Source organism: Ictidomys tridecemlineatus, chromosome 10 (assembly GCF_052094955.1).
Source record: "Ictidomys tridecemlineatus isolate mIctTri1 chromosome 10, mIctTri1.hap1, whole genome shotgun sequence".
Lineage (NCBI taxonomy): Eukaryota > Metazoa > Chordata > Mammalia > Rodentia > Sciuridae > Ictidomys > Ictidomys tridecemlineatus.
This window is the reverse complement of record NC_135486.1, coordinates 22,933,372-22,961,347: the sequence shown is the minus strand read 5'-3', so window position 1 is coordinate 22,961,347 and position 27,976 is coordinate 22,933,372. Positions and strand designations below refer to the sequence as shown.

Genomic DNA, 27,976 nt, shown 5'->3' with positions numbered 1-27,976 from the left:
TATTTTGCAAGGCTGGAAAGAAGTAGTCAAGATTTTTCACCATAGTTGGTGAAAACTTTAATCATGAAATAAATTTAATCATAAGCACATTTATCCATTCCCAATCAGAAAACAGCAAAATTACATTAGATGTATTATTTACAGTGAAAACTTGGAAGACTTGACAAATTATCTATCAATAATCTCCGCGTGCCCCCATTAAGGGTTTTCCTTAGAAATGAAATAAACACCAAACATGTTTATGAAACATCAAACTTTATATACCTTTAAGCACCAGCTTGACAATTTATTCTTTTAGCTTTATAAAATATTCCTGCTTTGAAAGGCAAAGTGAATGTAAAAATGCAAATGTAATTAAATTACTGACCTGGAAATATTATTATTGCAATGGTCTCAATGTTTTAATACTATATTCACTTCTTTGAATTTGTTTGTAGGCTTGAAACAAAATATTTGCCTTCTGTCTCAAAATATTCCCTTAAAAATTAATCATTTTTGGGACTGTACAACTGTATTTGTCATTCATACTGTTAAATATATGAACTTGGTCCATGGCAGTCATGTTGTAGTCATAAAGCCCAGCTTTTTGGATAACTGGTTATACAAAACAAAAAATATTAAACTACCATAAAATATTATTGATGTTAACAGTCACATATGTATAACACATCAGTGTACCCAGATTATCCTATTAATGTGTTTAAATTACTAATGTACAATCAGGTTTTAAACTTAGCAGTTAAATTCCCATTCATTATGTAAAATTAAAAGCTCTAGAAAGACTCTTTGAATTCTGTACTTCAGAAACATTATAACACTATTAAGGCATTACTTAATAAACAGACCCCAAAGAAAGTAACTAGTATGTCTGTATAGGAGAGCTAGTCATATTTTAAGGCAGTCAAAAGGGTCATTTTTCACTTTAAGGCTCTTATATATTTAAATTTATTTTATACAGACGTTAGTCTGAATAATTTAAATATTTACCAAGTGACCAATTAGGGAACTCAAAGCCTTTACTAAAGTAAACGGGCAGTTTGGAATTAGATTATAACATTCCCTACTTCCACTCCTCCCCCTTGAAAGATTATTCCATATATCTATCTCATCCCTTTGGACAATTTCTTCATACTCACAAGTTGGCAATAAAAATAAGAAAATTGAACTCAAACACATTACAAAATTTGTGTCTTGTCACATCATACAAAATTATATGTAGTTTAGAGTAACAGTGCAATAAAAATGTTTTTCTTTTTTACTATCTACTATGTAAAACATTTTAAATTTAATTTGGTTATGTAGGGATTCTAAAGTTTACATTGCAAATAAAGCCTAATAGGTATTTTAACAGAAGTTTAAGTAATGTTTAATACAGCATTCCAACAATTTTATATTTAACTTCATTCACTATCCTTGACAGTCTAAATGTTTATTAAGTGAAACCAGTAGAAATATTAACTAATTTACTATTTGGTTAAGTATAGATTCTGCTAACTTATAAAGTGCAGAAAATTAAACATTTTAAAATTAAAAACTACATGTCACTTGTGTTCGTAAAGTAAATATGCATGGAAGGACTAAGTAAAATAGAAGCAAAAGGAAAAAACTCTTCAGAATCGGAAACAACCTTTTGTGGATTTTTATTCACCTTAATTTCAGTAACAGAATCCTATAATATATTCACTTTTCTATCACTTTCCTGTATACCTTGGTATTTTCAGGGATTAGGAAAATGTGCCATTTATTATAACTTTATTCAAAAAGTATGATTAGCTACATTAGTTTTCTACATAAAAATATTATCTTAGAATTAACTTTTTAAAGTAAATTCCATAATTTTTCAGAAAAGCAAATAAAAATTTACCAATTAAAAAGCATTTAATTCCAATACAGGTTATATACAAGGCTTTTTATGCTGTAAGCTGTGTTTGTGGCGAGGGATGAGGGAGTTTACTCAGTGAAATACTTAATATGAACATGAGATATGGTATTTTATTAAAGACTAGTTAGTTATTTTTCTGTTTTGGTACCAAGTATTGAACCCAGGGCACTGTACCACCAAGCTATATTACCAGCTCTTTTTGTTTGAGATAGGGTCTTGCCAAGTTTAGAGTAACAGGGAATTTTCCTAGTTGCTAAGGCTGGCTTAGAACTTTTGATCCCCCTCTCAGCATCCCAAGTCACTGGAATTTTAGGTGTGTGCCACTACACTTGGCTAGAGTAGTTAACTATTTTCTGACGAGTGCTTGTACACTAGAGCAGTTCCTTTCAACACAGGTAGGTACATCTACAAATACAAATGAAGGGTCAATCACTGATATTAGTGAAAGACCACACAATTTCTGGAAACATCTAATACATTTTTTATTATATAACTTGATTTGGAGAGAGAACATACCAATCTGGTTATTGCTCTAAGAGACCTGTCATTATAAATTTGAAAAAAAATATGACCTTAAATCTGTATGAAACAAAAAGCAGTCTAAAAGACATTCATCTCTCTTAAATTTGGTTGACTTTCCTGTCATTTAATTACCTAGGTAGATAAGACTAGAAAAAAAGATGGTGAAAATGTTAGAAGAAAGGAATTTTAAAAGGGGGGGGGAGGTATAAAAGGAATTTTCATTAAATAAGATAAAGGTGAAGACATCGGGCAAACACTAAGTGAAATCCATACAATATATAGTAATTTCATAGCTTAACATTTTCTTAGTCTTTCTTGTGCATGTTTATATTGAGGGTATATGACAGTACCTTAAATCACCCCAACCTGTGGTATTAAGACTAGACTTCAGCTTTTAAACTTCAGTTTATGTTGTCAGACCCTCAAATTTAATCAGTAATTCTGCCTTCTCTTTCCAAAACTTATACATGTATTTTTGCAAAATGTAGGGGAAAAAAAGAACCCAATAAATAGTATTTCATCATTTTTAGACTTATCATTTTAAAAGCTCATGCAAATGTGTTATATTATCCCCTTAGATATAGTTTTTTCATCTATCCAAGAGGCTGTTAGTGTTAGAATATATTTCTTCCTTCTTTATCAGAGTGTTGTGAATTTTTAGTCAATATATTATCTGTGAAAATCTTTCTTCTGCATTTTTCCATTCTGAACAGCAATGTTTAAAAAAATTACTTGGCCTAATGAACTAGTTTTCTAAAACATTTTAATCCTTCAAAACTCGTATCTATTAACAAGAATATTTTTAATTAAAAAAGTTCTAACTAGTATTGTGAGCCTTTTAATTTTTCAATAATAAATCACTAATTCTTCCACTACCCAAGCATCAAATGTTACTTTATGAAAACTGCAAGAACAGAACAGGTTGAGTCACAACCACACAGTTAAGTGAGAAAGCAGGGGCTGGCGATGTGGCTCAAGTGGTAGCGCGCTTGCCTGGCATGCGTGCGACCTGGGTTCGATCCTCAGCACCACATACAAAGATGTTGTGTCCGCCGAAAACCAAAAATAAATATTAAAAAAAAAAAAAAAGTTCTCTCTCTTAAAAAAAAAAAAAAAGTGAGAAAGCAAAAGAGGTTCCAATGGGGCAACACTAAATTTCATTCACAACCTTATGGCCACACTAACATTCTCTTAAAATAGTTATTTAGCTAATGTTTTAATAAATAGTTTCCAAAGAATTTCAACTAATAAGAAAAGGTGAGACTGTAAATTCATTTTTTATTGTACTAATTACAACTATATCTTGGAAATATGTCATTACCTAGGACTCTAACAACTGAGTTGTATCCCCAGCCCAGGACTGTTTTTAAAAGCAGTATTTTCCCCAATATTAATGTAACAGTAATCCTAGAAGTAATTCAGAAAATAAAGCTTGTTTATCACTCAAGTACATTCTATTTATAATGAGGTAAAGTCTTTTACTTTTTTCTATAGGACTGTTATATAGCAACATAGCTTATTAAAACAATAATTGTGCTTGAGGATTACTATGAATTAAAAATGATAATGTTTACATCTGTTTTTCTACTCTTAAAGCAATCATGTATATACATTTCCTTAAAAGTTTTCAACAATTCTATTTTCTGAGAATAATTCTATTCTTCTAAGTGAATGTGTTCCCACGATGTGGGGAGTGAAAAGTGTAACGGGAATGAAGAGACCAAGATTTGTAGATCACGTATAGTGTTAAGAGAATCAAATAGCATTCTGTTTTGAACCTTGGGTCTCCAGATGAAATTCAAAAGTTAGTTTTTAAGTTTCTAAGGTATCCTTCAAGCTCTAAAGTGTCATAATTTGAAAGTAAAATTATGTTCTCTGGTGGCTTCTTTCAGTTTTCCTTTCATATTTGTCATTCTTAAATCTTACTCTAATTCATTTAATTAGACCTATCTAAATACTTCAAAAAGTCTCCTCTAATACATTTTTCTGATGGGTTTAAAATTAGCTCCTATATTTGTATGAAAGCTCGCTCTATCTAAATAGCACATAACTGAAGTTAAGTAAACATATTCTATTTAACAGTTCTATTAGGAATAAAAAATCATATTATAATTTTTAATTTTTGAAGATCTTGGGTTCTTCAAATTTGATCTAAACATAATACTGTATCAAAAGTGGCTGTTAAATCCATTCCATGCTAGATAGAGGGTTAAAACCAGAAAAACATCAGAAACAATGTGTATCTGGAGTGGGAGATACAACTAGCTTTGTGGACCAAAAATCTCTTACGTAAATAACTGTTACTAGTTTTAAAAACTGCTATTAGTTGTCTTGCAGGAATAGCTAAATATCAAAGCCACCATTAATATGCCAAATACATTTGAAAAGAACATTTTCTTATTGTTCCCAAAGCCCCAAACTACTATGAAAATAGAAGAAATACATATTCAAATCCTCACACTATTAAAGTCACCTTGCCTCCAAAACATAAAATCTCTAATTCCCAAGCACATAGGTGGTTATAATTTATGTTTACTATTGTTTTACATTTATCATAAGAGCTTTAAGAACCCTAAAAAATCTTTATTTAATATTTAAAGAACAATGCATAAAAATGCAAGTTTTACATGTAACAGCTATCTTAGACAACCTTTATAGAATTATGAGAATAGATACTAACATTTCAACAGATTGCTTTAATGTTAAACTTCCTAATGAAGATGGGGATACTTGTTCAAGAAAATAATGCATATGTTAGTGTAATGTAAAGAAAGTTTAATGCACATAAACAAAAGATAAAAATAGCAATTTCCTACAGACTGGTTAGTTCAAAATATGCTACTCAAAAACTGCTTTTCAAACCTGAAAGACATGGCTTGCCCTATCAAAAAAGAATGTTCTGTCACAAAGGCAGTTGAGATTCTAATTATTATACTGTTAAGATTATGAATAGGGAACTCAAGTTCTTGAAATGTTATTTCCTTTTGTGAGTATGAAAACCAAAAATGTGACAACATGAGGCTATGTTGTTATTTAGAGGAAATCACTGTCAAGTTACAGCCTTCATTCAGAGCAATAAAACACAATAAACAAAGAAAACCAATTCCACACCCAACAAATTTTAGTCTCTTCAGGCCCTATAACATTCTTAGGGTTTTCCATTATGTTTCTTCTTAATGGTAACAGATTCTACAACTATAAAACATCAAGAATAAAATATCTGTTTCATTGAATAAGAAAGCTGTTATTTATATGATCTTAGAAAACTCTGAAAGGAAATTTTAAAACTCACTCATAATTTAATCATGTGTCTTAGGTTTTTTTATCCCATATATATAAAAGTTTACAGATGAGTTTCATATTCCTTCACAGTTATATGGTCTAGTGCATTTCAGAGTATCTGGGTATTATCAAAGCTGTCCTTTTCCAATGAAAACATTTAAGAAAACATTAAGCACTTCTCAAATAAGTAACATGATGTGGAACTGCTTACTTTTGGATATCACCTTTTTGAAGTACAAATGTATCATTGACCAGAGCAAAACTGTTCGACTATTTTATAGTATCTATTAACAAAAAGTTCTCTATGAGAGAGAGGAAGCTGTAATATCCTGAAGCTATTTCCCAAGAGCTAGTTTAGTAGATAGAACTTTGGGCTCATCTTTATTTTTCCTTCTTCCTAGTTTTTAATTTTTTTTTTTTTTTGGTAAAGTTACTTTCAATTATGCACACACTGCACTATCATCGTTCACTGGATTGAGATTAGGTGGGAAGTAGCTGCATATTTTCAGCGATAGCAATGGACCTCTTAGGTCATGATGGTGTTTATAGTTAAATCACATCTAATGTGAAATTTCGAATTACATCCAGGGCTCCGGTATCAAAGCCGCACATATCCAACATGCCTCTATCATCTGGGTCTGCAATGGTAAAACCATTTGATGTCATTCCACAAACAATGAGTTTAGCTGGAATATTCATTTTCTGTAGAAAAAATACACAAAAAAACACCAAATACATAACAAGTTATATGTAAGGAAAAACAAAAACTTCCAATATTATAACAATTTAAATCTCTGTACCACATCTTTTACTTAAAAACCCAATTTTTTTGGGGGGAGGAGGTCATTTTTGCTTCAATTTTTTAGAGTCCAACAATATGAGCTATACAAGAATGTAAAACAAAACTGTGTAAAGAACCTACCTGAATTTCTTTGTTCTACATTTTTGTTTTATGGGTTCCACAGTACATTTTTAAGCAGCCTGGAGACTTTGTAATTATGAAACCTGTTAGGATATTCAGGGGTGCCAAACATTTTTATCAACATATCAAGTGTTGGGTAATATGTGTGAATACACACAAATATAAGGAAAAAGGAAATACATCTTTGGGATTTTTTACATTTGGTTTGTAGTTTTCATAAATACAATATATACATGTTCTACAAAAGATAAAAACACACACACACACACATTTTTTTTTTGGTACTGGGGATGGAACCCTGGGGTAATCAACAACTAAGCCACATCCCCAGCCCTTTTTTTGAATTTTATTTAGAGACTGGATCTTGTTGAGTTGCTTCAGGCCTTGCTAAATTGCTGAGGATGGCTTTGAACTCGAAATGCTCCTACCTCAGCCTCCTGAGCTGCTGGGATCACAGGTGTGCATACATAAGATCTTGCTCTCTACTTCTACATTTATGGTTAAAATAATTGAATATTTGAGAAAAACCAATAATCACTGAGTGTCAGACACTACAATGAACTCTTTAAATAAATAATATACCTAATGTAATTGTTGTTCTGATCCTAAAAGGTAAGTACTATTATGTATTGTGACATGTATCAGTTAAGTAATTTGCTCGGATTCACAGTTTGTGGAAGACTCAGGACTCAGATTTAAGGCTGTATTAAATCTATGTTCTATTCCTGCTCCTATGATTCTCAAAATTACATGCATCACAATTCCCTGGAAGGCCAGTTCCACCTTCAGAATTTCTGATTAGAGGTGACAGATGGAACCTAGGAATGTGCCTTTCTAATGAGGTCCCAAGTGATGCTAAGGCTGCTTGTAGGGAAACCATACTTTGAGAACAACATCTTCCTTAACAAGTCTATTTCTAATTACAGTCACAAGTCACATTTTAAGTGCTAAACAGTCCCATGTGATTAGTGGCTACCATTACTGTAGTTTCAGAACATTTATATCATTTAAGAAAGCTCAGTCAGGTTGCACGGTCTAGAACATAGGTATTTCCATAAATTTAAGACACAGATTATGGCTTTGTTTAATTTTTTATAGTTGTTTGCAAATACCACAAATGAGACTTTAATTTTTCAAAGAGTACAATGAATTATTAAAAAAAAAAGTATAGCTAAGGTAAATATTTTATTACCATTTGCAATAGTATTAGTAACAGCACTGCAACTAGTTTAATACATTATGTATTTGTAGTGACTTTTAATAATTTCATCTTTATTTTATTTTTATGTGGTACTCAGGATTGAACCCAGAGCCCCTCGCATGCCAGGCAAGCGCGTTACTGCTTGAGCCACATTCCCCAGCTCTACTTTTTATAATTGCAAGTACTGCTGAGTCTATAATTGACACTGGGTCTACACAAAGATCAGAACTACTTTAGTATTTTTATTATTTTAAACAATGAAAAAGAATGGATTACTATTCAGATGAGAAACAACAGGGTTTGTTTTACCTTTCGATACTCCTTTAGAGCAATAGCAGGATGGATGCTTCCAGCAAAGGTCTCATTATCAGTGAATACAATGAAGACATCAGCAGCTGTGTTTGTCTTCTGAGCCCAAATTATTGGAAGAGAGCAATCTGTTCCACCTGCTGGGATCTAACCCAGGGGAAAAAACCAAAAAAACCCCCATGAATTAGAATAAAATTGCCCTAGTGTCCATAAATGAGATGTCTGAAATAATTATTTAAAAATACAATTTTCATGTTATTTTATTTATAGCCAATATATATATATAAAATATATACCTTCCCTAATAAGACCATAGTTTCTTTTTAATTTTGTACTTCTCACGAGAAAACAATTTGTTCTCACATATATATAGCATGCAAGATGTCAATATAAAATTACTGTATAATACATATTAAGTAGTATATTTTGTTTTGTTTTGTTTGGTACTAGGGATTGAACCTAGAGGCACTTAACAAATGGGCAACATCTCCTGCCCTTTTTATTTTGATACAGGGTCTAGCTAAGTTGCTTAGGGCCTCGCTCAGTTACCGAGGCTGCCTTTGAACTTGCAATCCTCCTGCCTCAGCCTCCCAAATTGCTGGGATTATAGATGTGCGCCACCAAGCCCAAGTACTTTTTTTTCATGTTAAATAAACTTAATAAAATTTTCTTACCTGATTCATAGCTATTAAAACCTGTTGTAAGGTCATATCTGTAGTCATGGGGCATGGTACCATTTCATGTGAAAAAGCAACTATAGAAGAATCCTTTTCTGTTCGTGTAACAACCTGAAAATTCAATGGTAGTAATTTTCAGCAGATTGCCGGGGGTGGGGGGGGGAAGTATAGTTTTGAAGTTTATACAACTTCATCTTAAACAAACAACATTATGATGCTTGTTTTATTTCTAAACTTATACTACCGTGCAACAATAAAGTAATAAATCAGTGGTAATATAGTTTACACGAACTTACAAAGAAGCTGGTTTAAAAAAAAAAAAAGCCACTTTTCACAATAATCCTTTGGAGCAAATAAAGACTATATTCTCATTTTATTAAATTAGGAATAAATTCACAGTAATAAAAAAAAACCCTGAAAACAAAAACACCCAAATAATTTTCCTGGCTCTATGTTTTCTGATATCTTTGTCATCAATATTTTTAAACATATTTTTTTATTTTAGCTGTATATGGACACAGATTTTTATTTTTTAATATGCTGCTGAGAATCGTGACACATGCTAGGCAAGCTCTCTACACACTGATCCACAACCCTAGCCCTTTGTCATTAATTTTTAAGCATTATCTACTTCCTCAAAAACACTATTAATATTTATTATTGTATAATTTAAAATTTCAATTCTGACTATTCCTTAGAAATAATTTTCAATATACTTAAGTCTTCTTTACAAAATTCTTTAAATATAAAATGAAGTGAAAAAAAGATTGTTGATATATCTCCCTTTATAATTTAACCCCATAGTAAACAATTTCTTAGAGGAGCAAACACTCTAAAATATTTTATGTGTTCTCACCATGCACATTGCTGCAGCAACAGTACTAGCATTGAGTATACTACCCAATACTCTTTGGTTCATAGAAGCACTGACATCAACAGCCAGCAAGAAACGTTTTCCAGTTGGCTCAACTGTCTAAAGAGAAAACAAAACAATCATTAAAAGAAGTCTCAGAAACTGTAAATAAGAATTTTATTTCCTTACTTTTCATTCAAAAAAGTCTCTAATTTTTTTTTTTTTTTTGTACCAGGGAATTGAACTCAGGGGTACTTAACTACTGAGCCACATCCCCAGCCCTATTTTGTATTTTATTTAGAGACAGGGTCTCACTGAGTTGCTTAGTGCCTTGCTTTTTGCTTAGCTTGGCTTTGAACTCTCATTCCTCCTGCCTCAGCTTCTCTAGCTGCTTGGATTACAGGCATGTGCCACTGGGCCTGGCTTTTTTTAAAAAAAATATATGTATTTTTAGTTGTTGATGGGCCTGTATTTATTTATTTGTATGTGGTGCTGAGGCGAAACCCAGTGCCTCACACATGCTAGACAAGCACTCTGCCACTGAGCCACAACCCCAGCCGACCTTCTAATTTTTGACATACCAATCAAGACAACTATTCAAAACTGATTAGCTTGCCAAATTAGTGGTGCACACCTATATTACAGTGACTCAGAAGGCTGTGGTGGGAGGATCCTATGTTCCAGGCCAGCCTCTGCAATGTAGTGAGATTTTGTCTCAAAATAAAAAACTAAAAAGGGGAACTAGGGATGTAACTCCCTGGGTTCAATCCCCAGCACTACAAAAACAAAAACAAAAAACCCGAAATCAAAAACCAAAAAACCAAACAAACAAAAAAAAACCCCAAACCAAACCAAACCAAACCAAAAAAGCTTATTAGCTCTTAGTTCAGTTCAGGTCAAACAAAGGAAATATGAAAATCTAATAATTTAATTGAAAGAAGTCATTATGCTATTTTTTTTTTAAATTTTCATCTTTAAGGCAAAACAGGAACTTCTAGGAAGAAATCTTTCATTGTAGTAAAATGTAGGTAAAGAAGTGGCCAGGCACCAGGCACAGTCACCCACACTTGTGTACAATTTTAAACATTCTTTTTGCTTTTTAAAAAAGAGTAATGTGTTTTATTATATACTTTTTAGTTGTCGATGGATTCTTATTTGTTTATATGTGGTGCTGAGAATTGAACCCAGTGGCTCACATATACTAGGCAAGTTCTCTACCAATGAGCTACAACCCTAGCCCAATTTTAACCATTCGTAAGTGTAGAATACAGTGGCATTAAGTACATTCACAATGTTGTATAACCATTATTTTTATTTTAAGAACCTTTTCATTATCCTAAAATGGAAACTTTATCATCAGTCCCAACTTGCCCTAGTATCTGTTATAGGCAGATTCTTTTTCATTTGTTTTTGGGTATTGGGGATAGATTGAAGCCAGCAGAGCTTTACCAGGGAACTACATAACTAGTTTTTTTTATTTTTTGAGACAGGGTACAGCTAAGGTTGGCCTTGAATCTGTGATCCTCCTAATTTAAGCCTTCTGAGTTGCTGGGATTGCCGGTGTGTACCACTAGGCCAAGCATTTGGCCACTTCTATACTATTTTTTCTCTCTCAAAATTTGCCTATTCAGGCTGGGTGGAGTGGCGCACACCTGTAATCCCAGTGGTTCAGGAGGCTGAGACAGGAGGATTGCGAGTTCAAAGCCAGTCTCAGCAATAGCGAGGCACTAAGCAACTCAGTGAGACCCTGTCTCTAAATAAAATACAATATAGGGCTGGGGATGTGACTCAGTGATCGAGTGCTCCCTGCGTTCAACTCCGAAACCAAAACCAAAAACACCCCAAATTGACTATTCAGGATACATCATATAATGCAATCATATAATACTTGCTCTTTTATGTCTGGCTTGTTTCACTTAGCATAAAGTTTTCAAGGTTTATCCATGTTATAGTATTCATCAAATTTCACTGCTTTAAGGTTAAATCATATTTTATTCTATTCTATGTGTATAAAACACTTAATCTGTTAATCTTTTGATGAATACTTGGGTTGTTTTGTCTTATGGCTGTAGTGAATAATGCTGCTATAAATACTGCTATACAAATATCTGTTTTAGAGACACTGCTACAACGATGTTCATAGCAGCACAATTCACTATAGCAAGATTATGGAATCAGCCTAGATGCCCTTCAATAGATGAATGGATAAAAAAAATGTGGCATTTATACACAATGGAGTATTACTCTGCATTAAGGAACGACAAAATCATAGAATTTGGAGGGAAATGGATGGCATTAGAGCAGATTATGCTAAGTGAAGCTAGTCAATCGTTAAAAAACAAATACCAAATGACCCCTTTGATATAAGGGGAGTAAACAAGGACAGGGTAAGGACGAAGAGCTTGAGAAGAAGATTTACATTAAACAGGGATGAGAAAAGGGGAGGGGAGGGGAGGGGAGGGGAGGGGGGATAGTAGAGAATAGGACAGACAGCAGAATACATCAGACACTAGAAAGGCAATATGTCAATCAATGGAAGGGTAACTGATGTGAAACAGCAATCTGTATACGGGGTAAAGTTGGGAGTTCATAACCCACTTGAATCAAACTGTGAAAGATGATGTATTAAGAACTGTGTAATGTTTTGAACGACCAACAATAAAAAAAAAAAAAAAAAAAACAAAAAAAAAAAAAAAAAAAACAAATATCTGTTTTGAGTACCTGTTCCAATTATTTAGGATATACACATAGGGGTAGAACTGCTAAATGGAATGGTAACTTTATGTTTTAACTTTTTGAGCCCTTGTTTTTCCCAGGGGCTGCAACATTTTATATTCTCATTAGTAATACAACAAAGTTTTGATTTCTCCACATTCTTTCCAATATTTATTTTATGCTTTTTAATATTAGTGGTCCAATTAGGTGTAAAATGTACATCACTGTGGTTTTCATTTGCATTTCCCTATTGACTAATGAAGATGAGTATATTTTCATGTTCTTATTGGTCATTTAGAAATCTTTGGAAAAAAGTACTTTGCCTACTTTTAAACTGAATTATTTGTATTTTGCTGTTGGATTTAGGAATTCTTTTTATACATGGACAGTAAACCCTTATCAAATAGATGATCTGCAAGTATTTTCTTCCATAGTATAGGTTATTTTGGTTATTTTTTCATTCTTTTTCCTTGCTGGGGATGGAACCCAGGGTTTCACACATACTAGAGAAGCACTCTACCATTGAGTCACAACTATGGTCACTGATCCACTGTGTACTATTTTTTATAGTGTAAGGAGCCAGCCTAACTTCATTCTTATGCACATGAATATGTAGTTTTTCTAGCACCATTTGTTGAAGACTGCTTTTCTCCATTGAAATATCTCAAAATTCTTCTTAAAAAAAAATCAACTGACCATATGTCAGGGTTTATTTCTGAATTCAGAGTATTTTGATTACTGTAGTTTTATAATAAGTTTTGAAATACAGAAGTATGAGTCCTCCAACTTACTTCTTTCAAAGATTGTTTTGTTTTGGCTACCTGGGGTCACTTGAAATTTCATATGAATTTTATAGTGGGTTTCTCTATTTCTACAAAACATGACATTGGGATTTGAAGGAGATTGTATTGCACCTGTAAATTGCTTTGGGTAGCATTGTGATCTTAAGCGTTCCAAACTAGAAACATGGATGTCTTTCCATTTGTCATCTTGAGTTTTATTAACAATGTTTTGTAGTTTTCAGTATGTGATTCTTGCATCTCCTTATATTTATTCCTATCTTTTGTTGTTTTTTTGATGATACTGTAAATGAAAAAATTTTCTAAATTTCCTTTTCATTGTCATTGCTACTAGATAGATACAACTGATTATAATAAGTTAATTTCACATCCTGTAACTTTATGTTAGAGTTTACTTGTTTTATAGTTTGTTTTGGTGTGTGGTGTGTGGATTCTCTAGAGTTTTGTACAATGTAAGATCATGACATCAGAGGACAGGTATAATTTTACTTCTTCCTTTCCAATTTGGAATTTTCAAAATTACTTTTCTAATTGATAGAATTTATAATACTACATGGAGTTGAAATAGAAAAAGTAGACATCTTTGACCTACACCTTGTCTCAGAGAAAAGTTACCAATCTTTCATCCTTCAGAGTAGGATGTTAGTTTTTTTTGGCACTGGGGATTAAAACCAGGGGAACTTTACCACTAAGCTATATTCCCAGTCATTTTTATTTTTTGAGACAAGGTTTCACTAAGTTGCTTAGGGCCTTGCTAAGTTGCTTAGGTTGGCCTCAATCTTGTAATCCTCCTGCCCGAGTTTCTGACATTACAGGTGTGTGCCACTACACCCAGCTGTCAGGAGTTGCATATAGGCACTGAGCACCCCTTAGCTTTGAGCTATGAGAATGTGGAGATGTGGCAAGCCAGCCATGGGCTGTGTGTGTGTGAACTATGAGCATTGAGCACACAGTGTGGACTGAAACAATGTTGCCCCTGTTTGGGTGGGTGATGTACTTTGGCTTGCTCTGCCTATGATCCCCACACAGCACATGAGATGGGCATGGAATTCCTAGATGTCCGTCAACCTGTTGATAGCAAGACATTACTAACCCCCTGAAACCCGACCCCGTGCTTCATTTGAATGGCTTCTCCCCAATAAAAGTGTTCAGCACCTTCTTCATGCTCTCTTTCTTGTTTGTCTTGTCTCCCTTATGGGAGCTACGGCTGAGGTGGTCACTGACTCAAAGAAAAGGTACTTTCTGTATGTTTTTATTTAGTCCCCAAATTCACTTGGAGTGACCCTGACTGATCTAATCATGTGTCGCAACACTCAGCTATGTTTTATTAAAGTTCATTTCTATCCCTTATTTATTTATAAACTGTTTTTCTTTTTAAAATTATGAAATAAGCCAGACATGGTGTTGCATGCCTGTAAACCCAGTGGCTCGGGAGGGTGAGGCGCAAGAGTGAGGCAGGAGGATCACAAGTTCAAAGCTAGCCTTAGCAAAACAGCAATACCCTAAGCAACTCAATAAGACCTTGTCTCAAAAAAAAAAAAGGACTAGGAATGTGTTTCAGTAGTTAAGTACCCTAGGGTTCAATCCCCAGTACCAAAAAAAAAAAAAAAAAAAAAATCATGAAATGATGTTAAGTTTTGTCAAGTGCTTCACCCTCACCAATTTAGATGAGCATGTGTTTCTATCCCTTCATTCTACTAATGTGATACATTACATTGACTGGTTTTTATATGTTGAATCATCCTTGATAAATAAATGATAAATATCATTGCCAAGTGATATTTATCAGGGATAAATATCACTTGGCAATGGTGTATAACCCTTCAAATTTGCTACTGAATTTGGATGTTATTTGTTGCATATCAAGAAAACTTTAAAACGCCAAAATTTTAACTTATTATTCTGTTATGGGATTTCCATTCTGAAAAACTCACTTGCTATCAAGACTGATGAAATTCATCTACCAATTAATGGAAAAAACAGGGGCAGAGAACCAAGTCATAGAAACCTACAAGAATGCAAACTTTAAAATTTAATGAGTTTTATCATCTTAGTATAGTAGTTGCTAACCAAAGATAATAGAAAATACTTTACTTATAAACTTATGTTATTACCAGTCACAGTGGTGCGTACTTGTGATTAATAGCAACCTGGGAGGCTGAGGTGGGAGGATCACAAATTCAAACCCAGGCCAGGAACTTAGTGAAACCCTGTCTTGAAAAAAAATATAAAAAGGACTGGGGATGTGGCTCAGTGGTAAAGCTCTTCTGGGTTCAATCCCCAAAACAAAAAAAACCCCAAAAAACTTACATTGTTATTTATATACCCTCTTCACATAGATTAATGAAGAACAAATGAATATATACTCTAAAATGGTTACAACTATTCATCTACCTTTAAAATGTTTTTACAAAAAATGTTAATTCCCAAGTCATTTTTTTAAAAAAACAAAAGTCAAACCTTAAATGTCTTATAAAAAGCAGCATCTAATGCTTTTAATATTTCTTCATCAGGGCGCCACTTCAGTTTTCCTCTGAGTCCATGACCTGTTTTATAAGTTTCTAGTGCAACTAAAACATGAAATGGATGTATTCGAGCCTAGAAACAAGACAAAGATAGAAAGTAAAAGCAAAATTCAAGTTAAAAAATAGTAATTATGCATTTTCATTACATGGTATGCTACTGTAGCTAAGAAATACATTTTATAAAGAAAAGAGAAAAATGAGGATTTTTAACCTTAGAATTCTGAGTCAGAATGTAATCTGGTATATTGGGGCTGGGGTTATAGCTCAGTGGTTAGAGTGCTTGCCTCTTATATGTGATGCACTGGGTTTAATCCTCAGCACCACATAAAATTGAATAAATAAAATAAAGGTATTGTGTCCACCTACAACTAAAAATATATATATTTTAATATTTTTTAGTTGTAGATGGACACAATGTCTTTATTTTATTTATTTTTATGTGATGCTGAGGATCGAACCCAGGGCCTCAACACTTGCTAGGCAAGTGCTCTACCACTGAGCTATAGCCCCAGCCCCTAAAAATATTTTTAAAAAAATGTTAATCTGCTATAAAAGTCTCAGAACACTTAAAATATACACTAACTACATTTCCAAAATTTAGAAGCCAACTTTTTCAGTTAGTAGATAAAAAAAAAAAAAAGATGTATGATAATACTTACCTTTTTCAACAGTTTTTCATTACATAGTTTTTCACATACTAAAGATACTTCTGAATTTCCTGGTTCAAGCACTGAATTAGCAGTCATCTTTCCTAGATTCCTTAGCAATGCAGTAAGAGGCATTTCTTGTAACAAAGCCTTCCATACCTATAGAAAGGAATGTAAAGAATCAAGGAGAAATGAACTGAGTATAACACAGGTATATCAATGATAGGAGTTTATTCTCCAAGGCTTTTATTTAGATTTCAAAGTACTTTCAGAATGAGAATTTGTCTTAAGGCTAATCAAATAAGCTTAACTTACTCTTACTAGAATAAGAAAGTATGTATTTTATGAAGAAAATACAAAGATGATTTTTAAAAATTAGGCAGGATATGGTGTGGAGTGGATCTGACACAAAATGCCAATCGGACATCAGTATTAGATGTTTTAAATTAACATTAATTTCAAGACATTTTTTAGTTAATTTCTGTCTGTCTCTCTTTTTGCAAGACTGGGGATTGAATCAGGGCCTTTTACATAAAATATTTCCTTTTAAAATAATTAATTTACTCACCTCTTTAGATTTTAAGTGATTTGTTAGAAGATGTTCCCTAACTAATCTATGTTCTTCTATTAGATGAATGACTTCCAGTTCATCTTTTGTGCGCTTCACTTTCTCTACAGCCTCCAGATACTTTAATAATTTTTCAGTTTCCACAGTAAGTGCTTTTTCTTTATACAATTCATGGACTTCCTTCCAGCCCTTTGTAATATATTTGGTCACAATGGCAAGTCCTTTAATAAGATAAAGAATTGAAAAGGCAGGCAGGATTACCAAGTAAAAAATAGAACATGTTTCTGGAGAATGCAGCATATGATAGCTTAACTCCCCTCAAGTGAGATGCAGTTTTCTTTACTATCACAAACATATTTAAGCAAATGGAGCAAATTAATTTCGAAAATTTTATCATTACTGTTTAAATATGAGACTTCTGGGGAAAGAAAACATCTATATCCTAAATAATTTACAGAGGCTTATTCCCCCACTCGCCCCACAATACCAGCATTATAAACTGTAGGCAGTGCCTATTTCAGGTACACAATCTCAGAACAATTCACAAGAATACAAATCTATGTCAATAAATAGTTATTTGTCCTTCTCTACTTCTGAATCAATATGCTTTTCTGAATAGTAGAAATTAAGTGGAAATGGACAGGTAGGTACTTTTAAAACTGTCTTTAAAAAACAAATTAAAGCATATATATAAACAATACACATTTCAGTTAGGACATTACAGGATAAATTGAGAAAAAAGAAAAATAGTTTGCTCATTCCTTCTGTAATTTCTTCTAATAGTAGAAAGAGCTTTGTGAGTGAAGAAATAAATATTGATCTTTCTAGGTCTTAGTTTCCACATCTGTTAAAAAGGGGGGAATTCATTTATTAAATTTAAATGTCTACAAGGCAAAGTCAGACAAAGTAAGGAAATAAAACAGCCTATGGTGATGTCAAAGTCATTAGGACTGTGATGAATTGAGGAGAGCATATACTGACATGTGTTAGCCAAGTATTGCCTTAGTACTATTAAAAATGTACTTTCAAGAAGTCAGAATATGGATTTTTATGAAGTCTTCTGACCTCCATTTTTTCCTTAAAATATTTTATTGGTCAAATTAAACACAGCTAAGCAAGAATAAGCCTATGTGCTATTTTTTTGAACTCTAAACAATATGAGCAAAAGTTTGTACCAATATACAGGAACTTCTAAGGTATTGTGAATCTTTTATCTTCCAGATTTTTGGTTTTGGATTGAACCCAGAGAGTGCTTAACCACTAAGCCACATTCCCAGCCCTTTTTTTTTTTTTTTTTTTTTTTTCATATTTTGTTTTGAGACAGGGTCTAGCTGAGTTGCTTAGGGCCCCACTAAGTTGCTGAGGCTTTGAACTCAAGATTCTCTTCCCTCTGCCTCCCAAGCTGTTGGGATTACAAGGTGTGCACTATTGAGCCTAGCTTTATCTTCCAGATTTTGTAATGATATATTAAACGATTAAATGTTTCATGCAAGCATGTCTTCTACATTGTCTTACCAAGGAAAATAATTTATTAAAGCAATCTTATCCTACCCAATTCTGTAATTACAGTAGCCTGCAGGTACATAATACCCAATAAATGAATCATACTTTGATTTCAGTTAGGACATTAACATATTACTTATTTTGGTAACTTATAGTTTATTTAAAATTCATTCTGAAAAGCCAAGGGGTCCTCTAAGCCAGACATGATATTGCTATAATTAACAAGGTTTTAAATATCAGTTTTGTTCTTATCAGTTAAGAAACATCTACTAACTCTGTATTTTGTAGATCAAGAAAAGAAAGCCCAGAATAACTATTTCCACAAGTTCAGAAACTAATCTGTCCAATCAGAATTAGCAATAGGTGATCTTTTAAGTCTCATACTTACTTTATTTTACTATGCAGTGTTTCAACAAACAAATTAGGCTGGGTGCCTATCTCCCTTATACTACTCAAAGATTTAAGTGCTAAAAAAACAAAGCAGCATAACTGGGAAAAATCACAGGTAAATATTTACTTACATGACCTTAGAAAAAGCCTTTCTAAACCTAACATAAAACAGAAACCTGTGACGGTACAAGTTTGACTACATTAAAATCCCCAACTTCAATGTGCCAGAAGCACGCCTGCATATGTTTGCACATGGGCACATACACACACAAAAGACAAAGAAAAAAATGGGGGGGGGGTGTTTTGCATGAATGTGTATCAATCACTAACTCCTATAATATATTCCAAGTACTCAGAACAATGTCCATCAATAATAGGTACTCAATATTTGTTGAATGAATGAATGGTGATAATAATCAATATCAAAAAGAATAAATATGTTGAAGCAGGGGAGGGGAACTAATAATGCACTTCTACTACATACCAGAAAATATGTATGCTAAGTAAGTATTTTAAGATACATTATTATGTTTAGTTACAATAATTGTAAATGTTATCCTTCTCCCTTTTCTAATAGAGGAAGGCACAAAAACTCAGAAAGATTAATTTACTTGGCTTAAGTATACAAAGTAACAAGCAGAAATAAAATTTGAGATGCTATATTTTCAAGTTTCATTTATGATAGGAAAAAAAGTCAAATTTTAGACATGCTAATTTTTGCAGAAGTTCATATTTTAAATTATTTCTTTGAAGAAGTTTTTATATTCTTCCTAAGAGGGATTGATAATTATTTTAGATACAACTAACTTCAAGTCTTTTCCCATAGGTTTAGAAAAAGTACTCAAGTTACCCTGTGAAAGCTAAGGACAATTAACACCCTACATTGTTAAACTGTGCACTATTTTAAGTAGCCTTTAGGTTCCTTGGCAAAAATGTTCTAGAGAGATGGGGATGAGGGGTGTCTACAGCAGTACAATTTTGTTATCTGCCATTTGACAAGCTGGTGTTTGCTTATTACAACTTTAGTCCATACTCCATTCATAGCCCACACTCATTTGGGTAAACACTCGAGCTAGCATGGTGACATTTTAAGATTTAGATGTTAATTTGTAAAATTGTTATATGATTCTTGATTATCAATGTCTGGATTGCCTATGATTAGTTGTTAGGTGTTTAGTTCCAGGTTGGCATTAAATATTTTAATTAGTCAATCAAACTGTCTCAAAAAGGCTAATTCTTGGAAATAATTATATAATGTCAAATAAAAATTCACTATTTATTCTACAATCCATTCCCCCATACCCCATGAACATCTTATGCTTACCTTCACTGGAAGGCTTAAGATGTGATAGTCTTAACAGATCTTTGTGAGACCAGCCATTTCTTTGTTTATATTTTGTAACTGCTAGAGCAAGGGCCATGCCTCCTTTTTCATTGTACCAGTCTGCAATAGCCTTCCGGAGAGCACGACCCCACATACCACATTTCATGCTTTCCTTCAGATCTTTCTTAAATTGGATAAAAGTAAAGAGATGTGTAGGAATACGACAAACTTCAGAAACAGCTTTAAATGCTGCTTGTTTTGTGCTTATGTCAGAACACTGGGAACAAATAGCAAGTGCAAAAAGCAAAGGCTCTTGCTTTATGGTTCTGCCTTCTTGACTAAATGACTTTATTTCCTGTATCACTTCATAACCTTTGCCATCTTCAATCAATCTAATTAAAGCTTCAGCATTTTCAAGGCCCAGCTTCTGTTCTTTGATATAGTAAGTCCCACCTTCAGAACCAAAACATAAGAACCGATGCAGTCTATTCATGTCAGTGACTTGCCATACATATCCATCTTCAGAATTGGCTACTTGCTTTTCATTCAGTGGCTGCATTTGATTTAGAGTTTCCTCCATTTTTCCTTTTAGGAAACCTATGAAAAAAGCAAAATGTTATTACAACTAGATGTACAAAATAAAATCGTATAAATGAAAACAATATTAATATCCACACACTGAAGTTACTGGAATCTGTTACAAACATAATTAAAAAATATCTTTAAAGCCAAGTTTTCTTTTAATATAAAATCAATATAGATGTCCTTAAGAAAAATTAGAAAAAGGAAAAAATGAAGGAAAAGAAAAGCCCTATGTGACCACCAAAAATGACCTCTAACAAGACTTGCTTAAGTTTTTAAAATGTTCTTGCTTTGTATTTATATTTTTATAAACCAGGGAAATTCAAATACTTCAAAGCAAACAAACTAGATTATAGCCATGGTGATATGATAATTAGCAGCTACAACTAAAGAATCATATTTCTGAGGTACAGTGTATTGTCTGGGAGATGAAACAAGTAGTACAGCATGATGTCTCTAGGCCCAAAGAGGAGGAAAGAGAGAGGAATAGATGAAGCAATGTTAACTGACTCTAGGAAATATCTTACTCCCTGAAGAACTGTAGACATATTTTTTTGCTGCCTATCCAACATCCATTCCTCTTTCTCTTTTCTTTTCCAAGTCTTTCAGCCTTTCAGGGTGTTAGGCCTTTCCCTAGCCCAAAGGAGTAAACCTTGACTGCTCTAAGCTAATGGTTCTCAAACTGGATGTGCATCAAAATTATCTAAAAGGCCGATTAAAACACATACTGGTGAGTTCTACTCAGCCGTGAGTGTCTTTCATAATTAAAGAAGTCTAGGGTGAGGCCTAAGCATGTGTATTCATCACAAGTTCCTAGATGCTGCTCATGTGGTATATACTTAGCCACAATCCTGGTACTCTCATTCTCCTTGCTATGAGAGGGATATAAATTGGGTGCTTGTTAGGATCCACTGCAACCTGTTTGCTGGAGTATGCTTTTCAAATCTTCTCCTCCTCCTCCTCCTTTTTTTTTTTTTTTTGGTACTAGGGATTGAACCCAGGGGCACTTAACTACTGAGCCACATCCCCAGCTCTTTTTATATTTTATTTTGAGATAGGAGCTCACTAAGTTGTTCAGGATTTCGCTGAATTGCTGAGACCGGCTTTGAACTCGTGATCTTCCAGCCTCAACCTACTAAGACACTTGGATTACAGTTGTGTGTCACCATGCCCAGCAAGTTTTCTTTACTCTTAAAGGGGCTTAGGCTCTTGAAAAGGCATGTTTCTCTTTACTGCCCTCTGATATTATCATCTGCAAGTGATAGTGGGTAGTGAAACTGTCTACAGACCATGAAAAGAGTCAGATTTTGAGGACATGTCAAGGAATCTGAGATCCTTGAGCTCCCTGGGACCGAATTTCCTCTTATGTCATAAACATATCCTTGGTGTTTAAGCCATTTTAAAGTTTTATTATTTGTAATTGAGAGCATCCTAATTAACATTCCTCTAATTGTGCTTGCTTGTGGTTTATGTCATCTGTAATGACCTCCACTTCTCTCCTTACATCATTTCTACACTTGGGTCTTAGCCAAAATCTACAAAGTTACCAGAACTAACTTTCCTACAATTGCATCCCTTTTTATTCTTTAAGGGAACAACCATAATCATCACTGGTTCATCAGTCTACCATTATTCATACTGTACTTCAGTAACTCTAGATCCTTCATTCAGGTCCCTAAATCCATCCACAGGGTTTCTGCCCATGGCAAACAACACAGCCAACAAAAAATCTCAACGAGCACCTAATGTAAGACATGAGTGTTTCTCTTTACAAAAAAGTAAAAAAGAAAAAAAAAATGAATTCCTGCTTTCAGAGAAACCACATTCATTTGTGGAGGTATAAATATAAATGTTGTCTCAATAATTCAGGAAGATCTGTGCAGCAAATACAAACTGAAAAAGCTGAAAGGCATTCCAAATGGAGGTTTCCGAAATGCTGGTCTTTTTCTATAGATTGTAGAAAAGGAATTATCTAAATGTACTGGCACAGTTGTAAAGACACACTGACAGAAATGTAGTAGCTTAAAGAGAAACACATGGTAGAAGTTTTGTTTTGAAAAGGATAAATGTTTATACATTGTGGGGAGGGCTAAGGAATGGAATCCTAATGAATATTAACAATTGGGAGCTTAGGAAAGAAGGGTCCTTTACTCAGAGATCAAGTAGATTAAGGGCAGGAAAATACCACTGGGCTTAATAAACAGAAATAACTAGAAAATCTAATGGCAGTACAATGGTTATAAGAAATAGATTTATTATAATGAGATAGGAGGGTATTCAGTGAGGAACAGAATTCACAGAATAGACTACTCTAAAGGAAGCATAGGTATAAATGATGAAAGCATAGGTATAAAAGACTGAAATCTATCCTCAGAACACTTGGAATGGAACACCATTTGACTCAGCTATTCCCCTCCTCGGTCTATACCCAAAGGACTTAAAATCAGCATACTACAAAGGCATGTTTCTCTTTACTGCCCACATCCACATTGACGTTTATAGCAGCACAATTCACAATAGCTAAACGGTGGAACCAACCTAGATGCCCTTCAATAGATGAATGGATTAAAAATGTGGTATATATACACAATGGAATATTCCTCAGCAATAAAAGAGAATAAAATCATGGCATTTACAGGTAAATGGATGGAGTTAGAGAAGATAATGCTAAATGAAGTTAGCTAATCCCAAAAATTCAAATGCCAAATGTTTTCTTTGAGGCCGATTCATAGTGGGATAGGGAGCAGGAGCATGGGAGAAATAGATGAACTCTAGATAGGGCAGAGGGGTTGGAGGGGAAGGGAGGGGGCATGGGATAATTAATGATTGTAGAATGTGATGATAATTACTATCCAAAGTACATGTATGAAGACACAAATTGGTGTGAATATACTATGTATATAACCAGAGATATGAAAAATTGTCCTCTCTTTCTATAATATGAATTGTAATGCATTCTGCTATCATATATAAATAAAAAAATCACATAAGAAAACAACATACTACAATGATGCAGTCCCACCAATGTTTATAGCAGCTCAACTCATGATAACTAAACTATGGAACCAACCTAGGTACCTTTCAACTCATGAATGGATAAAGAAAATATGGCAGTCCCACCAATGTTTATAGCAGCTCAACTCATGATAACTAAACTATGGAACCAACCTAGGTACCCTTCAACACATGAATGGATAAAGAAAATATGGCATATACACATAGTGAAATATTACTCAGCCTTAAAGAATGAAATAATGGCATTTGTTGATAAATGGATGGATATCATGCTAATCGAAATAAGCCAATTCCCAAAAACCAATGGCTGAATGTTTTCTCTGATATGAGGATGCTAATTCACAATGGGGGGCAGGTACTTGGCAAGAATAGAGGTACTCTGGATTGGACAGAGGTGATTGAAGGGGGCATGGGAGTAGGAAGGATAGTAGAATGAATCAAACATTATGTGCCTATTTGATTATACAACTGGTATGATTCTACTTCATATATAACCAGAAAAATGAGAAGTTATACTCCATTTATGTCAAAATGCACTCTATGGTCATGTATAACTAATTAGAACAAAAAATTTAAAAAAGGACTGGAATCTAGAGGAAAACCTTAAAAATTTTTTTAGTTGTAGACGGACACAATATTTTTATTTTTATGTGGTGCTGAGGATCAAACTCAGTGCCTCATATGTGCTCTACCACTAAGCTACAACCCCATCCCAGAAAAATCTTTTTTTTTTTTTTTAATCTTCAATGGGAGGGAACTGAGGTTAAGACTGAAAGAGTCAATTTGAAAGTTGAAAATACAGTAAAGAAAGGGTATTATGGAAAGAGTGATATTCCCGAAAGCAGACATATGACTTTAGAACATCGAACTGGCCTACTCATGGCAAGAGATAGCTGTGAAGATTACCCATAAAGTGATTTGAGACAGATGGAGGTATAAAGAAATAAGAGGAAGTTCCCATCTGACAGAATATGTAGAATTCTATGGGAAGCCACCCATGAATTACTTGAGGGTCTTTACCCCGGGTATAGCAGCCAGGGGGGTTTAGGTTTGGCATTGTGAACTATTTGTGGCTCCTCCCACTCAATAAATTGTCCAATGCACATGACCTTTATCTCTGCTCTACTAGGAACATCCCTCACAGAAGCTCCAGACATGGGTGTAATCCCTTGGGAACTGAACAGGCTACCTTCTTTTGGCAAAGAATATTCCATGGAAAACCTTTGATGTTCCCGATATAAATAAAGCAAGCCCAGGCTCCATTTTGCTCTTTTTAGTGTGGAAGCCCGTCCTGCTCCTGCTTTTTAAAAAATATTTCCTATGTCCTGTAGTTTTTTCCTTGTTCTACTTTTCTTAGCCTTTATTCTGCTGTCAGCGCATGCCACCGAGAGGAACCCCATTTCCACAGTCCACATGGGATGTGGGTGGAAGAGTTCCAAATGGTATGTGGGACAGTTTGGTGTCTAGGGGAGCAATGAAAGACTGGGTCTGCGATGAGAACATATAATGTGGGAACAAGTGCATGAGAGATGGAGCTCTTCAGATTTTTAATGTGACTAAGGGGGCAGTTTTATTGAGTCGTGTTCAAAACACCAGGGTCAATATTCCAAATAAAACTGGTACAATTATACTTATGACAATGAAGGTTAGGTCTCAGGTATTATATGAGCATATCAGTCATTAGGGACTGATTTAAAGTACTGATTAAGGTTGAAACTCCTGGTGTAGTTGATGTTTCTTTTTATTCTCACCCCCTTTTTAATTTGCCTTTCAATCCAAAAAACTTTAAGAAGACTAACAGCCTTCTCAAACACTGATAACTTAATTGACAATTCCAGTAGAAAAAAAATTATCTTGTTTTGATCTTTACAATGCATTTGTTAATACTGATCTCTGATATACACACACATATATATACACAACACACGTATATATGTACACACACACACATTTTGGTACTGGGAATTGAACTCAGGGATACTCAACTTATGAGCCACATCCCCAGCCCTATTTTGTAGACAGGGTCTCACTGAGTTGCTAAGCGCCTCGCTGTTGCTGAGGCTGGCTTTGAACATGGGATCCTCCTGACTCACCCTGGGATTACAGATGTGCACCGCCACTCCTGGTTTTTAAATATATTTAATATTAGGTATTCAGGTGATGTCAGATCAGGCTGGGCAGGCAGCAACCAAAGGAGGCAGATTTAAAAGGGCCGCTGAACAGGCTTTATTGAGATATCACTCCCGGGCGGAACTCGATTAGACCCACAGAGGGGACAGGGGAAGGGTCTGAGGAGTAACCGCGTGGAAGCTCCACCGGACTGGACTTTTATGGGGCTTACAGCAGGAAGGGAAGAGCTTGGGACAGGAAAAGGTGTCTCTAGGGTCCCTTGCCCCCTTGGAGTTGGTCAGGGGAGTTGGCTGAACTCCAGGATTGGCCAGGGAGTCCTGCTGATTGACAGGTGTTAGTCAGGAGATCTGGCTGATTGACAGGCATTTCTGCCCGCATCTGATTGATGTTCAAAGCAACTCGGGCTGCTTTGTTCTAAGTTGCCACCGACCTAACAGGTATCATTTGTAGAACAAGTAGCAAAATAAACATTTAAGTAAAAAAAAGGATGTCTAGAAAAAGGGTAATCTCTAAAATATAACCCTTATAATCACTACTATAAATTTAAATAAAAATTATGGGAGGCCATCATCTTGTTCTGAACACCTATACTAGGTTTTAATAGATCAGACCAAAACAAAACGGAGTCAGTCATGCTAAATACCACATAGTCAAACTGAAAATTTAAAGAAGCCAATAGATGATAGATCTCAAAACAGACAAAATTTTCCTGAAAACAGGAGATTCTAGTTCATCTGAATCAGCAAGGTAGTACCTCTTTAACCCTTACAAAAAAGCAATCTGAAGTAACCTGACGTTTACCAGTGTATGGTTTACATATGACATGTCCCCCCAAGGCTAATGTATCAAAAATGTAAGAATATTTAGAGGTGAAATGATTCATTTGTGAAAGTCTTAACCTAATCAACACATTAATTCCCTAATAGGAATTAACTGGGTGGTAACTCTAGGCAGGTGGGTGTGGCCAGAGGACACAGGTCATTGGGAGCATGCCTTTAGGGTATATATTTTGTTCTGGTAACCAGAGGTCTCTCTGCTTGCTGTGTAACCTTCTGAGCTGCTTTGCTCCACCACATCCTTCTGCCATGATGTTCTGCCTCATTCCAGGCCCAGAGGTAATGAGTTGACTGTCTATGGACTGAGACCTCTGAAACTGTGAGGGCCAAATAAATTTTTCTTTCTACAAATGTTCCTGTCAGATCTTGGTCACAGCAGGGAAAAACGAGGTGCAGTGGTGAACATCTGCAACGCCAGCAACTCAGGAGCCTCAGGCAGGAGGACCACAAATTCAAAACCAGCCTTAGCAACTTAATGAGTCTCTGTTTCAAAAAAGGACTGGGGATGTGACTCAGTGGTGTTAAGTACCTCTGGGTTCAATCCCTGGTACCAAAAGAACCCTTCCCCCAAACAAACAAACAAACAAGAAAAAGCCTCTTCACTATTGTGTTAATGCCTAGGGAGACCAATCTATTTTGTAGAATAAGGTGTTGTCCAATTCTAGAATTAGTCCATTTTATGCTTTGAACATAGACTTTGCTGTCTGCCAGTGCAATTTATTTTAAAACAGACAAGTTTCTTTCTCTTCCTCTCCCCTTTCCTAATCACAGGGGAAATAGGATCACCTTTCTTCCCCATCATAGTCAGAGAACTAAACAACTCAGACTTCAGGGATGGCACCAGAAGATCTCAGCAACAACCGTCTCCCAAATTAACAAGTGAATTACAACTACTGACAACTCCTGACAAGATCACAGGAAATGTAGCCTTGGAACCACCTCTTTAACACCCTCCCCCTCCCCAGGATGGGCAGAATTACAGCCTCTGGGACTGGAGTCCTCTGTTTCTCCTTTGCTAGCAAAGCAATAAAACTTTATTTTCTCTTTTCTCAAAACCGTGTCCTTGTTACTGGACTGGGGACAAGGACTGAGCTTTCAGTAACAATTAGGATCCTTAAATTTGTTGTAATTTTGTCTCTGGACATAAGAAAGTTAGTACTTATTCACAGCTTTATCAATAGACTCTTCCTTTTCTATATTACACTGACAACCACAAAAACAAATCTTTTCAACATTTCTTCAGCAGAAACTGGTTAGCTTTCTATATGCTCATGTGACCATAGTTTCCAGGAT

At 34.5% G+C, this 27,976-nt stretch overlaps 1 protein-coding gene across 1 annotated transcript in view; it reads right to left on the bottom strand.

The window, feature by feature from the left end:
• Positions 1-56: 56 nt before the first annotated feature.
• The window catches only part of Ro60 (Ro60, Y RNA binding protein), a 35,209-nt gene continuing 7,289 nt past the window's right edge, over positions 57-27,976 (bottom strand). The window contains exons 2-9 of the mRNA XM_078022505.1: positions 20,121-20,717; positions 16,904-17,124; positions 16,348-16,494; positions 15,624-15,761; positions 9,652-9,768; positions 8,793-8,906; positions 8,119-8,265; positions 57-6,388 (exon numbers count right to left, since the gene is read on the bottom strand). Of these exons, the coding sequence (XP_077878631.1) occupies positions 6,236-6,388; positions 8,119-8,265; positions 8,793-8,906; positions 9,652-9,768; positions 15,624-15,761; positions 16,348-16,494; positions 16,904-17,124; positions 20,121-20,700 (1,617 nt within the window). The 5' untranslated portion in view covers positions 20,701-20,717 and the 3' untranslated portion in view covers positions 57-6,235. The remainder of the gene's footprint in view (positions 6,389-8,118; positions 8,266-8,792; positions 8,907-9,651; positions 9,769-15,623; positions 15,762-16,347; positions 16,495-16,903; positions 17,125-20,120; positions 20,718-27,976) is intronic.